Below are 14,649 nucleotides of genomic sequence, written 5' to 3' on the forward strand. Positions count from 1 at the left end.
GATACAAGAAGAACAGTCACCCAGGCCCTCGTCAGTAGCAGACTCGACTATGGAAATGCCCTCCACACGGGAGCCCCGGCCAAGCTCATCAAACGACTGCAACGCATTCAAAACGCCTCTGCACGCCTGATCCTCGACGTACAATGCCACAGCCACATCACCCCCCCACCTGAGAAACCTGCACTGGCTCCCCGTCAACAAGAGGATTTCCTTCAAGCTCCTCATCCACACACACAAGGCACTCCACAAGCCCGGCCCAGCCTACCTCAAAAGACGACTCTTCTACATCCCCAACTGCCAGCTCCGCTCCGCCGACCGCACCCTCGCCACCGTACCTCGCAACCGAAGAATAACCACCGGCGGCAGTCCCTTCTCCGACCTCGCCGCCAAGACCTGGAACACCCTCCCACTGAGCCTACGACAGACCCAAGACCTGCTGACCTTGAGGAGGCTACTCAAGACCAGGCTGTTCGACCAGTAGTGCCCTCCCCCCCCTTTTCCCCCAGCCCCTTGAGACCCTCACGGGTAAGTAGTGCCCTCTACAAATTCTTGATTGATTGGATCCGCACAAATAAAGATGAAAACTGACACTCGTCCTTAACCTTTTCCATGCGTCGGATGGCCCCCGGTGGGTGTAAGCGGAGGCCGTCCGATCTGCGCACGCGTCAGATTCGGCCGCAACCCGGCTGAACGTCCGCCGAGGTGAAGCGGTTAAAGATGAAGGAATGTACAGCCAGATGCATCAACAGATGGAATTGCGATTCCTAAATAGCGGTTTTTAAGGAATCGCTATTTAGGAATCGCTATCAAAATAGCGATTCCTATATTTTCCTTAATTGTAACTAGCAAATTGCGAATCGCAATTAAGGAATAACTCCCCATTCATTCCTATGGGCCTACAGGCCCATAGGAATGAATGGGAAGACATTCTCAATTTGCGATTTGCAATTAGCGAATCGCAAATTGAGAATGCAATTTCAAGGGTGCAGGGGTGTCCAAATGACACCCTGTTGCACCCCTTAAATCTGCATATGGGTAAATCTTGCACACACACATGTCCTAAGGGCATGTGTGTGTGTAAAGTAGAACTTTGAAAAATGCACTTTAGTGCATTTTTCAATGTTTTTGCAAATTACCATGAAGTTCAACTTCATGGTAATTTGCTACTCTTATTTGCGAAATCGCTATTTCTTTTTGTTTGATGCATTGCATTTAAGGAATCTCAATTTGGGATTCCTTAAATGCAATCGCAATTTAAGGAATCTCAATTTAGAGATTCCTTAATTGCGATTTTTGCATTTGGGATGATGCATCCCAAATGAAAAAATACTGGTTGCCCGTTTGCGACCGGTTTTAAGGTTGATGCATCTGGCTGGTAGTGTGGATCGGATCAGAACAAATAATGATGGATGAAAGGTGTGCAGATCACCGTAGAAATAATAACAATAATAATATTGTCGAGCGAAATTGTAAGGTGTGCAGATCACCGTGTAAATCTGCAGACTGGTATGAATAGCAGCACGATGAAAGCGCATGCAGAGACAAAGGAATAGCTGTGTAAAGCGGTGTAGATACAGGACGTAACACAGTAACCAAAATAGCCACAAGTCAATATAGCGTGTTGACTTCTAAGTGGGGATAACAGAAACAGCTGTGAGGAAACTGCTTAGAAGGAACAATGTATAAAATATGGCCACACGTCAAAATGTTGACGTGTGAGTGAAGCTGGTGAAGCTAGCAGCAAGTAGTCTCAAGATGGAGTCACGTTAGCGTATGGGTATGCGTGCTGACACTACTACTCTGTGAACAAAGGGTTGCTTAGCAACGAATAGAGCAAGATGCGGGAGGCTTGCGCGTGCATGCAACAGCTTGTGTGAAGAAATACCCAAAAAGCAGTACCTTAACAAAGCGGAAAGTGGTCGGAGTCTCACCACAAACGATCCCAAGAAGATCCCACAGAAATGGCAATGTAGGAAGTCAACGAAGAAGAGAACGGGTTGTGGTGACCGCCATCCTAGGTTTCACTCCCCGCTGTTGAAGGAACGCTGCAGGCAATCATCACCAAAATGTTGAAGTTGAAAGAAGCAAAGTTTCACACGGAGAGATCAAGAATAGGTACGTTTATTTGTTACTTCCACAAGAGCAAGGATCCCAGCCTGCTGCCTCCGTCAACCGCCTCACCGAAAATGCCCAGTCTCCCTGGAATTCCAAAGTGATTTCATGGACGCCACAGCAACCCCAAGAGACACACCGGGAGGAGAACACCAGACTGAGTGCACATCACAACAGTAATGTAAGGTGGATTTGTAGAGTGCTGTTTGTCACCTGCGAGTGTCTCCAGGCACTGAGTAGGTTAATGTAGGAATGTGGTGAGGCTGAGCTTGAATATAGGCATCCTTGATGGTCCCACAAGAAAACTAATTGAATAGCCAGGTCTTCAGATTCTTGCATAATTCAAGAAGAGAGGAGCAGTCCCTGATGTGTTGGAAGAGTTTTTTCCAGGATTTGGCTGCTTGGTAGGAGAACAATCAAACTCCTGTACTGCCTCTGTGTATGTGGGGTGTCTGTGCAAGTGAGACTGATACTGAGCAAAGTAGTCTGGTGGAAGTGAAGCCAGTGACTGAGGTATGCAGCTTCCGTGTTGTGTAGTGACTTGAATGTATGTGAGAAGTTTGAACTGCCAGCGCTTCTGAATGGGGATCCAGTTGAGCTCTCTGACGAGTGGTGTGGGTTCAGCGCGAGAGGTTGAGGACGAGTCTTGCGGCAGCATTTTGGATGGTTTGAAGTGTGTGAAGAATATGGGTTGGGATGCCAGCATAAAGGGCATTGCCATCGTCCAATCTGCTTGTGATTAGGATCTGCATGATGGTATATCTGGTGTCCAGTGGGAGCCACTTGAAGATTTTATGTAAAATGTGAAGAATGTGGAAGCATGAGGAGGTGACGGTGTTGACCTGGGACTTTATGGTGAGGTTGGTGTCCAGAATGAGGATTGGCGGATGCCCCAATCTGAAAAACGTTAAATGTCCTCTAATGGGATTTGCCAAGAACATAATTATTGCTCACATGCAGAAGCTGAGATTTTTATTTTTTGTATTTATTCATGCAAATGTCCACAGAATAGTAGATATAAATACTTTAAAAAAATGCTGTTAAAGATTTACAAAGCACATTTTGCTCATTCACAGAGGATGGCTTATAGAACGCCAGTATCATCAGTATAATAGCATATACCATATCAAGATTTATTTTCAAGAACTGCATTTTCGTCAATTGTATTTATTGAGACAGACAGAAAGCGATTTACTTTGTTGCAGGGAAACAATACAGATTTAGAACTTTTGATCCGCCCTAATTTTTCAATCTGTGAATTGACTTACTGCAAATGCAAAAATGTCCTCGCCATAAAAGCCCAACAAGGGTATAACCTTTTCAACAATTTTCATGAATGAATACACACTCTTATATGTAGGCATTAAACATATCTTAAGAACCTCTTGTAGGTCTTGATGTACTAAGATTCCTATTAAGGAACCGTAAATTGCATCAAATATCGATTTGCAATTTCTAAAATGGATTTGATAGAAGTGGGTGCAATTTGCACACTGACTTCTAACGAATCCACTGCTATTCTGTGAATCAAATTATATATTAATAGGTTGGTTCATGAAATACTGCTTTATAGTGGGCAGAAATTGCCGTAGTACAAACTGCTTCTAATTAGGACCTGCATGGCGGTATATCTGGTATCCAGTGGGAGCCATTTGAATGCTTTACGTAACATACGGAGGATGTGGAACCATGACGAGGTCACTGCGTTGACCTGGGACTTCGTGGTGAGGTTGGTGACCAGGATGAGGATTGGTTGATGCCCCAATCTGAAAATCTTATAATGTCCTCCTAAAGGAATTTGCCTTGAATTATATCAATATTGTTCACATGCCGAAGGTGGGATTTGTATTTTTTGTATTTATTCTTGCACATGTCCACAGAATGGTAAATATAATTACTTTTTTTTTTAAATGCACTTAAAGATTTACCAAGCACATTTCACATATTCACAGAGGATGGCTGATAGAATGCCAGTACCATCAGTAAAATAGAATATAACCATACCAAGATTTATTTTCAAATACAACTGCATTTTCGCTGATTGGATTATTGAGACAGACAGAAGGCGATTCCCTTTGTTTGGTGCAGCGTAACAATATTGATTCAGAACTTTTGATCAGCCCTAATTTTTTAATCTGTGATTTGACTTACATGCAAATGCAAAAAACGTTCTCACTAAAAAAGACCAACATTAGTTTAACCTTTTCAACAATTTTCATGAATTAATACAAATTCTTATTTTTGGGCATTAAACATGTCTTAAGAACCTCCTGTAGGTTCTGATGTACTAACTGCCAGATTCATCAAAGACCCGTTTTGTCGCACCCCTGGTCCAGATAGGCCCAGGTAACCTTCAAAGATGGTGGGGGGAGGGGAGGGGAAGGGGAGGGGGGAAGGCCGGACAGGTTGGACATACAGGGGAGTAAATGTATGTCAAAAAGAAATATGGAAATACTTAAAGAGATCACAGGAAACCAGACTGTCTGGGATAAAAAATATGGTACTCTTTTATTAGCAGTATGGCTGGGATAAAAATACTATCTCTGAATATTTGCGGACTGAACGATCTCAAAAAAAGACAAATGGTTGCAATTGGCCTACAAAACTGGGGAGCCAATGTTGTATGTATGCAGGAAACTCATATTGAAGGGTCCCAGAGCCAGCTGTTAAATACACTAGGATATAAATTGGTGTGTGCTACCTCACAAGGTGTTAAAATTCGAGGGGTTGCTATTCTGGCTAAAGGGAGTGGATTGGTGTTTAACAAATCTAAAACTGATAAGTTTGGCCGTTGGGCTATCACCGAATGCAGTTATCAAACAGGGCAAAAAATGACAATTTGTGCTATTTATGGGAGCAATACAGATGACCCCGGGGTTTTCGATGAGGTCTCTAACGAACTATCACACTGGCCTCTTCCGGTGTTGGTCTGTGGGGACTTCAATATAAACCTACCGGTCAACTGGTCCTTAAACGATGACTGGGTCTATAAAGGACGTAAACCCAAAGTATTCCGCTCTCTTAAAGATCTGTGTCTTATACATGGACTTGTGGATAGCTGGCAGACTTCAAACCCCAACACCGGTGACCTTGGCTATACCTTTTATTCCAATCCACACCGCACGCATGCCAGAATTGACTATATTTTACTTTCAAATTCACTAGTCAGGAATTCCCAAACTGTTAAATTGCCTCGGGTACTATCGGACCACAACCCCCTTTTATGTACACTGACTATTAGACTAGTTAAATCAGAGCCTAGCCTGTGGTCATTTGAAAAAGCATTACTGAACGACCCTCAGTATTGTATCCACATGAAAGACTGGATACCCAAGTTCCTAGCAGAAAACATCAATAGTACATCAATAGAGGTTGTTTGGGACACGTTGAAAGCAAGGGTCCGGGGTGAGACTATGTCATATTCCCTCAGAACAAACAGGCGAGAGAAAGAGGAGATGCAGAGGTTGCAGGATGAGCTTATTTCAGCAGAAATAGGACTCATTAGTGTTACTAGCAATAGAGATACAACTGGGGACATCTCTAACACCTTAGCCCAAGTAGCGGTTGCCAAGGCAGCAATCACTAATATGTTTTCAGATAAGGCAATTCGGAAAGCCACGGCACGAAAAGAATTAATATATGAATTCAATGAGCAAGTGGGGCATCAATTGGCAGTGCGATTGCGACAACAGGTCAATGCTAATCTAATAAGGGAGATTATTGACCCAGTGGAAGGCCAGTTAAAAGACCCAGAGTTGATTAAGCAAGCATTTTGGAGGTTTTATAATGAATTATACACGGATAACGGCAAGGAAGACGTCATAGCAATAGAAAGGTACTTAGAAAATTGTGAAGTCGTAAAGCTTGAGGTAAATACGCAGCTGGCTCTAGAGGAAACTCCGAACATGGAAGAGGTATTGATCGCGGTCAAGAGCCTCCCTAAAGGAAAGGCAACAGGTCTGGATAGCATACCTTCAGAGTTTTATGGCACATTTATAGACGAAATTAAACACATATTTAGGGATTTGATTATTCATATCTTTTCCGGGGGGGAACCTCCCAGTTCCTGGTCTAGGGCCAAAATTGTGATTTTTGCTAAAAAGGGGAAACCCCCAGAACATTTAGGATCATATCGCCCTATAACCCTTATATATGCGGATTCTAAAATATACTCCAAAATCTTGGCAAACCGAATTGCACCTATAATACACAAAGTGATAGTCAACAGTCAGCATGGTTTTGTCCCTGGAAGGTCAACGATAAATCATATCCAGAGGGTTATTACACTTTTTGACGGAACAGAAACTACAGGAGACCCTATGGCCCTGATCCTTTTGGATGCAGAGAAGGCCTTTGATAGGGTCTCCAGGCAGTTTCTCTGGAAAGCAATGGCAATGATGGGATTTCAAACGAAATTTATTCAGGCGATACAAAAGATGTGTAATAATCCTAGGGCTGTTGTATCTGTCAATGGAAGCCTAACTAAGGAAATTGCCGTCTCCAGGGGAACTCGCCAGGGGTGCCCTTGCTCGCCATTGCTCTTTGCAATATATATAGATTCCTTTATTCGCTATTTGGAGAAAAACAATCATATAACCCCCATTATATCACAGGGGTACCCGACAAAAACATTAGCATATGCTGATGATATTGCTATAGTTACCGCAGATCCCACAGTAGCAATGCTGATCATTGAGGCCGAGGCCAGGAAATTTGGGCTGGTTTCTGGTTACGTTTTAAATCAGGAAAAGACACAAATTGTCCTAAATCAAAAAATTGTAATGGATGATCCTAGGGTGGTGAAGGGAGCGACATAACTGGGTGTCACAATTTCTTCAAAGTTAGAGGAAGTTGTAGACATAAATCTTAAGCCAATGCTGAATACGATACAAAAGGATCTACGACGGTTAGACAACCGCCACCTGTCCATTTTTGGAAGAGCAAATGCAATTAAAATGGGGTACTTTCCCAAAATATTATATTTATTCTGAGCAGTTTGTCTAGAGTTTTCTAATCAGTGGTTTACAGTAATGGAACGTACTTTTTCTGGATTTATATGGTCATATGCGCAACCCCGACGGGCATATAGATATCTTACCCTTCCTAAGGACAGAGGTGGGTTGGCACTTCCCAACTTAAAGAGATATTACTGGTCATGTGTATTACTCTACAGTAAGGAATTATTGCAAGAGGGGAACAAAACAGAGGTACATACCGCTTCAATCTTTCAGCTATTGGTGGGGAATTCCTGTTATGGCTATTTTTGGAGACACATACACGACAGTTACCACAAAAAGGTCAAATTCAAGACTCTTTATAGTTGTTTTAAGGTTTGGAAGGCTGTAAAAAAAGTATTAGGAATAGGACGGTTCTCATATTACACTCCGGTACTAAATAACCCAATTCTTCCACCAACAATCTTTAAAGATAACTGCGTTAATAAATGGTATAATTTGGGAATAACACAATTAGGGGATTTTTATACTAACCAGGGGATTAAATCTTTTGATGCTCTAAAGGGAGAATTTGGTTTAGACTGGCGGGATTTTTTTAAATATCTCCAAATTAGGGACTTCTTAATTCACAAATCTGGAGCAAGGACACTCGGGGAAGAATCTACTGTAGTAGAGACAATTATACATTCTAAGAAACATACAATCGGTGGAGTTTATGTGTCATTGCTGGATAGGTTACCTGACGATCTAGATAAAACGGCAACGAGATGGCAAAGTAAACTCAAAATCTCTAAAGAAGGATTCTTATATTCTTATCAGCTAGCTCAAACCATCCTTATTTCTACCAAACTCCAGGCACAATTTTACAAAACCTGTTTTTTTCTTTACTATACACCCGATAAGATCGCTAAATGGGGAACCGGTAAGGGGACCTGCTGCCCGAGATGCAACCTATCTAAAGCAGACTGCATCCATATCTTTGCCTCTTGCCCGGTGGAGTTTATGTGTCATTGCTGGATAGGTTACCTGACGATCTAGATAAAACGGCAACGAGATGGCAAAGTAAACTCAAGATCTCTAAAGAAGGATTCTTATATTCTTATCAGCTAGATCAAACCATCCTTATTTCTACCAAACTCCAGGCACAATTTTACAAAACCTGTTTTTTTCTTTACTATACACCCGATAAGATCGCAAAATGGGGAACCGGTAAGGGGACCTGCTGCCCGAGATGCAACCTTTCTAAAGCAGACTGCACCCATATCTTTGCCTCTTGCCCGGTGTTAATACCTTTGATACAAAATATAGAGAGGTTCTTAACTTTGGTTCTTCATAGAAAGGTCGCCTTGTCACCAGAGGTAATGGTACTTGGGGTGGAATATTCAGATAATCTTGAGAGCGGTCACGAGTTTATATTTGTTGCTATGGCTGTTTGGAGGCTATGTCTAGCCTCGGCTTGGCTAGACCCGCTACCGCCCACTTTTCAACAGTGGCTAGCCAGGCTTTTAGCTGTGCATAATATCGAGATAGCTATATATAAGCGGAAAGGTAGACGGCGACGCGAAAGGGGCATGAAAATCTGGACTCCTCTCACACACTGGCGAGATCTACAAAACTGATTTATTATCAATGTTGTAATGTATTTAAGTTATTGCTTTAATTGGTTTTTCGTGATGCTTGGAATATATTTTGTAAATTCCCTATAATGTATACTGAAAATATGACAAACACAACGTCAAATTCATGATGTTAATGTACAGAATGTATACCTGTCCGGGGGGGGGGGGAATAAATATGTTAAAATCAATAAAAACATTAAAAAAAAAAAAGACCCGTTTTGCGAGTCTTTAATAGCGATTCATAAGGAATCGCTATTAAGGACTTGCAAAACGGGATCCATGTAGGAATTGCAAAAAATATTGCGATTCCTACATGTTCCTTATTTGCGATTAGCAAATTGCTAATCGCAAATAAGGAATAACTCCCCATGCATTCCTATGGGCCTAGAGGCCCATAGGAATGCATGGGGAGTTATTCCTTATTTGCGATTAGCAATTTGCTAATCGCAAATAAGGATGCGATTTCAAGGGTGCCAGGGGTGTCCAAAGGACACCCTGTAACACCCCTGAAATGCAACATTACACAGGTGTTGCGCACACACATGTCCAAAGGACATGTGTGTGTGTAACATGCAACAGAGAATAATGCACTTAAGTGCTTTATTCTATTTCTTTCGCTATTTACCACGAGGTTTGACTTCGTGGTAAATAGCGGTCCTAAATTGCGAATTCGCAATTTTTAAACGTTTCATGAATAGCATTTAAGGAATCTCTAATAGAGATTCCTTAAATGCTAATCCTCGCATATTTGCGAATTCTTTATTAGCGATTTTTGCATTTGGGATGATGAATCCCAAATGCAAAAATTGCACTCGCAAAGGGCCAGATTCTCAGAATCTGGCCCTTTTGCGAGCACATTTCGCTTGATGAATCTGGCTGTAAGATTCCTATTAAGGAACCGTAAATTGCATCAAATATCGATTTACAATTTCTTATTAGGAAGAAACTAAAATGGGTTTGATAGCGGTGGGTGCAATTTGCACACTGACTTCTTACAAATCTATTGGTATTTTGTGAACCAACCTATATATTAATAGGTTTGTTCTTAAAATATAGAGGTGGGTCGCAAATTGAGACAGTCTATGTTTGGTTAGAGTCATGGGTATGTCTGTGATTGGTTTTAAATAAAACTATCTTTTTCTTTTTTTAAATGAAGCCTATTTTCCTAATAGGAAAACAGGATGTTTTAAAAAAAGAAAATAAATACTTTTAAATTAGTTTTTTAGGAGCAGGCTGTAGTCCCAGGGACCACTGAATACTGGTAATAATGTTTTGGTTGACCCTCACAAAGAGGATGGAGTCCTATTTGCAAATGGTTGCCACCAAATGTTATTTGGTGGTAAAATAATAATGTTTTGTGCCTTTGATTTTGGTCACAAAAACATTAATACATAAGCTAAACAATCAGTATTTAGAAGGGACGCCCTTAAAACGCCCTTCCAAATACCGATTCTGATTTATTCTAAAACCGAAATTGCGATTAGTTAACAGGATTCTGAATCGCAATTTGGGTTTTCTACATTTAAAAACAGTCATTTTGCACACGCAAAGGTTCAAATTTGACCTTTGCACCCATAAAATTGTTGGTACATCAGGCCCGATATGATATTTCTGTGTGCCTCACTCTCCTGGGTGTAACTAACTAATGCTTAATTTGTAAAAAAAATAAGTGTCATGGCCCTTGTCAGGAGGCTTCTGGAGCTTGCGCCACCCATTGCCCCTACCAGCACTGCTAATGACAGTTTCAACACAACTACTAACTATCACACTCTTACAAGGGAGGTAATTCGAACTATTCCAGGCCTCCAAAGCTATAGATATGTCTTGCTATGCAGGTATTAGTCATTTTTTTATTTAATTGAATTAATAAACAACTCTTGTTGTGGTCATCTCCAAATTAGGTTGCCAGGGCCACCATTTGGCAACACTGTCATAAGTGCCAGTGTTAAGCACCCGCAGCCACCGACTAAATTAAGCACTGAGACTAACTATCCCAAGCTCAACACAAATTGACTCAATAGTATATCATTCCCAAGTTCGATACGAATTGACTCAGTTATGAAGGATGCTTCCTTAACGAAATTTCTACTTTCCAAGGATTGACATTCTTTGGATCTTTATAATTCAATCCCATAAAACAAGAAAGTTGGTATGTTTGCTGTACACACCTGTAGTAAGGCCTCTATCTTTTGCCTTTGACAAACAATGAAAAAGCGCAGCAGGACAAGTCTAATGGTGTCGTCTATATCCCATTCTGAGGCCTGACAGACACACTCACCAAGAATAATGCACCCAGATATGAATATTGTTTTACAGTCTCTATCTTAGTCTTACTTAAAATCAAAAACTTTGAAAAGTTTGGTAGACGCCTGTTAAAACTGATCGGAGGTATCAACCAAACTTTTTGAACTATGACACGAACAGCCATATTGGCGGGCTATGTCAAGATACAGAGATCATTACTGGGCCAGCGGTGATCACTATATCTGGCAGACAGCAGTCCATAAGGCTGCCTGAAGTAATGTCCGCTGCAACCCTGGTGGATAGAGTACCATTTGCAAAACTCTAGCTCTGACCTCAAATATAATGCGTAGAAGGATTCCTGTTACCAAAAAGCGTCATTTTTGTAAGTTTGTGTACAAGCCATAGTGCTCCATGAACATGAAACCATTGAAGGCGTACAGTTTTCTTTGCAAACCATTTAGGGTGAGGGCTAGCTGGATACAGTTGTATGTGTAAATGTACATGTTTAATCTCCTATCCATTATATTGGGACTACATTTCTCCAAGTTACAACGCTAGCAGTGTTCCCTATAGATCACTACACTACTGTCTGGTTTAGAATAAAAAGGAGGAACCAAGTTAGACAAATCTAGAGTCATTTAATGTTGAGCTTCTAATGTTGCCTCTGTAAATATAATGTGACATCACTAATCCACACACACATATTGTAGGTGGAAAAATGCTTTAAATATTTATGTTTTTTTTCTGTGAAGTAGATATATTTACATCTTTGTGATTCCTAAAGAATGTATTGTCTGTTAGTCATGAGAGTAAGAACTTTATTCCACAGAATTTTATCTTCTAGATTCATGATAGATCACAATACAAAAATCGCTTAGTTTGGGCTCATTCAGTTCCATTGATAAAAGGAGGAAGTACCAAGCCATTCACTCTCTAGCCCCACACAGTGGTATGCTCTAAAACAAACTCGAGGAAGGTTCTGACATTTCTTAGAGTTCTAGTTTTCCCTTAATCAAAATGCATGTCAGGCTGGGGCATACTAAAGTAGGTTCAGTTAAATTAAAGTTCACATTTTTTTTTAATTTCTTTTTATCGTCAACCGTCCTGTGTGAGATGGACCGCCATCACAATGCTGGCAACTGCTACAACTGCCCCAAAAATCACTGTCCATGGGGTGATCTGGGAAAAAATGAGAGATATTAAAATTATAATTCATTTTAACACCGAAGCAGCATTTAATTTGGTCTACAAGAAGATACACGTTTTACAAGATGTTATAAAGTGGTAAAGTGAGCCAACATGGAAACACGTATTCCAGCGCTTAAGAGATAATGAACATGAGATCACAATAAAATGGGAAAAGGGATAATGCACAAGTACTTAGAGGCAAATTAGTCTAAAATGGAATTTCCCTAGCGGTATATAGAACAAGGTGCTGCCAAAGGTGTGCCCCCATACTAAATAACATGACAAGGTTACATTCATTTTCCCATGAAGGACCAATAGATACGTTTTTGACACATGCGTGGAGAAGTGTGGCTCAGGGGTTAGAGGCAGCAGACCCGGAAGCTGAGATTGGTCCTGGACCAGGGTTCAATTCCCCGCCTCGGCGGGTCTTGGGCTAAAAAATTCCACGGACTCGATAATTCTCGCCCCGGTGCCTCCTCGACTCCCGGGTTCACACTCTGCGACTCTGGGCAATAGCTTGCTTAATCTCCACAACGGCCCCTCGCGGCGGGATGCCTGACTTTCACCTTGTGGATACCCTGCTATCTCACAGGGGAATACCAGGAAGGGTTCCCTAAGCAAGCGCCGGGAAACCCACTGCGGGTAGCTGTGCGCTATATAAGCTCAACTACATTTACATTTACATGCAATTTGAACTCTTAATTTGCTATACGTCCTCCATACTCTCACCTTTTCTTCCTCCGGTTCCTCAGAATGTTAGCTTTCTACACACACAGAGCATTTCATCAAGAAGCATTTCTCTTAGAGATAAAATACATCTGTGTGTAGGGGAAGTTGACCTTTATGTTTACATCACTGACTATCCATTCTCTATTCAGCCCCCTTTTTTTATATATGTCATTTTACATTTAATTGACGCATTTTCTCCTTTTCAAAATTAACAGAATGGAAGATAAGGATAGAGAAAAGTCCAAACAGGCCAGTTTCCCAGGCTGGTCACTTCTTTTGGCTTTGGTGCTAGTGGTGGACCAGCTCATGGTGGCAGCTGGGCGTTGGGAACACATCCAGCATGACGGCATGTACAGAGGTGCCCTCTTTAACGCCTGAGTTGCTTTAAGAGCTGTTGGCAGAAGAAAGGGGTTCGAGCATTGGATGCATTATTTGGAGGGAGAACTGCATACAGTGACAGTTTGAACAGAACATCAACATTTGGGGTAGCTCATCAAGTCCATGATATGTTCTAGTACAAGACACGCATGATGGGCATGAATTTTTTCACTGTTTCCATATGAGATAATATTCTGTCCAGCTCACAAACATGAGAAGGCAGATGCCTTATCTCCTAGATAGATACCAAACAATTAGGTAGGAAAAACAGCAAGAGAGCATTGATTTAGTGAATCCTGAATACAACAAGCTCCAGGGGATAGATGTATGAAAGACAATTTATTTAATAAAAGAAAGTTGTTTGTTCCTGAAGTAGAGTTAAAACACTAATTATTAGAATGGGGACATATGGCTCATTTCTCAGGACATCCAGAAATTCGTAAACCACTATTGTTATGCGCATTTTGGTGGCTAAATGTGCAACACAGAGTGGTATAAAAGGTTAAGTCATGTCTAATTTGTACACAAAGCAAACACACAAACTGCCAAGCGAGGTCTTCCCTGGACCAGAAACAAGCATCCTGGGACCAGTTTCGGGCCAACAGCCCTCATCAGCCAGGCTAGCTTGAATCCATTGGCAAAGTGAGCAAGGGATCCACGTCTGGGCATACCCTGCCAACTTAGGGTGAACAAAACCAACATAAGGAGGTGATGAACGGAGCGTTGAAACTTTTCAGACACTCACCCCTAGTCACAGATCTGGGTTGAATCCATCATCGTTCTTTAGCTCACTTTGCTTTTTCCGGTCCAGGGAAGACATGGTTTGGCAGTTCGGGCTGGACTGACCCCATGAAGCACAGAGTCAACACTGATTTGCACATAGCTGTGGTAGCGAAGTTAACTAATGAACGATGATGGATTCATCCCAGATCTGTGACTGGGGGTGAGTGTCTGAAAAGTTTCTGCGCTCCGTCCATCATCTTGTGTTTGCTTCATTTGTACTTCCTTCTGTGGGATTATTACATCCTCTTCAAGCTCCACGATGACCATGGTCTAACATATCGACGTATTTAAAGGTAAACCTTGCCCTATCTGATTGATTTACAATGTTATTGGTATTAGTGGATGCTTTTACGAAGCTAGCACCTTTTGTTCCATTAGAGAAACAGCCTACAGCCAAAGAGTTAACACAAGTTTTCTTAAATGAAATCATTAGATTACATAGACTACCAAAGATTGTAGTAACGGACAGGGGGTTCTCAATTTATGTCCAAGTTTTGGAACACATTGTTAAAGCAGCTAGGAATGGTTCATTATAAATCTACTAGTCATTATCCACAAATGGATGGCCAAACTGAATGTTTAAAACAGGCCATTCAACAGTATCTCAGATATTTCCCAATTAAATGTCAAAAAGGTTGGGT

General features: G+C 41.4%; 1 protein-coding gene across 1 annotated transcript in view; it reads right to left on the reverse strand.

Moving 5' to 3' along the window:
- Window positions 1–11,731: 11,731 nt before the first annotated feature.
- Window positions 11,732–14,649, reverse strand: part of LOC144824150 (uncharacterized) — a 325,877-nt gene continuing 322,959 nt past the window's right edge. The window contains exon 8 of the mRNA XM_078683279.1: window positions 11,732–12,109. Within this exon, the coding sequence (XP_078539405.1) occupies window positions 12,026–12,109 (84 nt within the window). The 3' untranslated portion in view covers window positions 11,732–12,025. The remainder of the gene's footprint in view (window positions 12,110–14,649) is intronic.

Source organism: Lissotriton helveticus, chromosome 3_1, assembly GCF_964261635.1.
Source record: "Lissotriton helveticus chromosome 3_1, aLisHel1.1, whole genome shotgun sequence".
NCBI classification, from domain to species: Eukaryota; Metazoa; Chordata; class Amphibia; order Caudata; family Salamandridae; genus Lissotriton; species Lissotriton helveticus.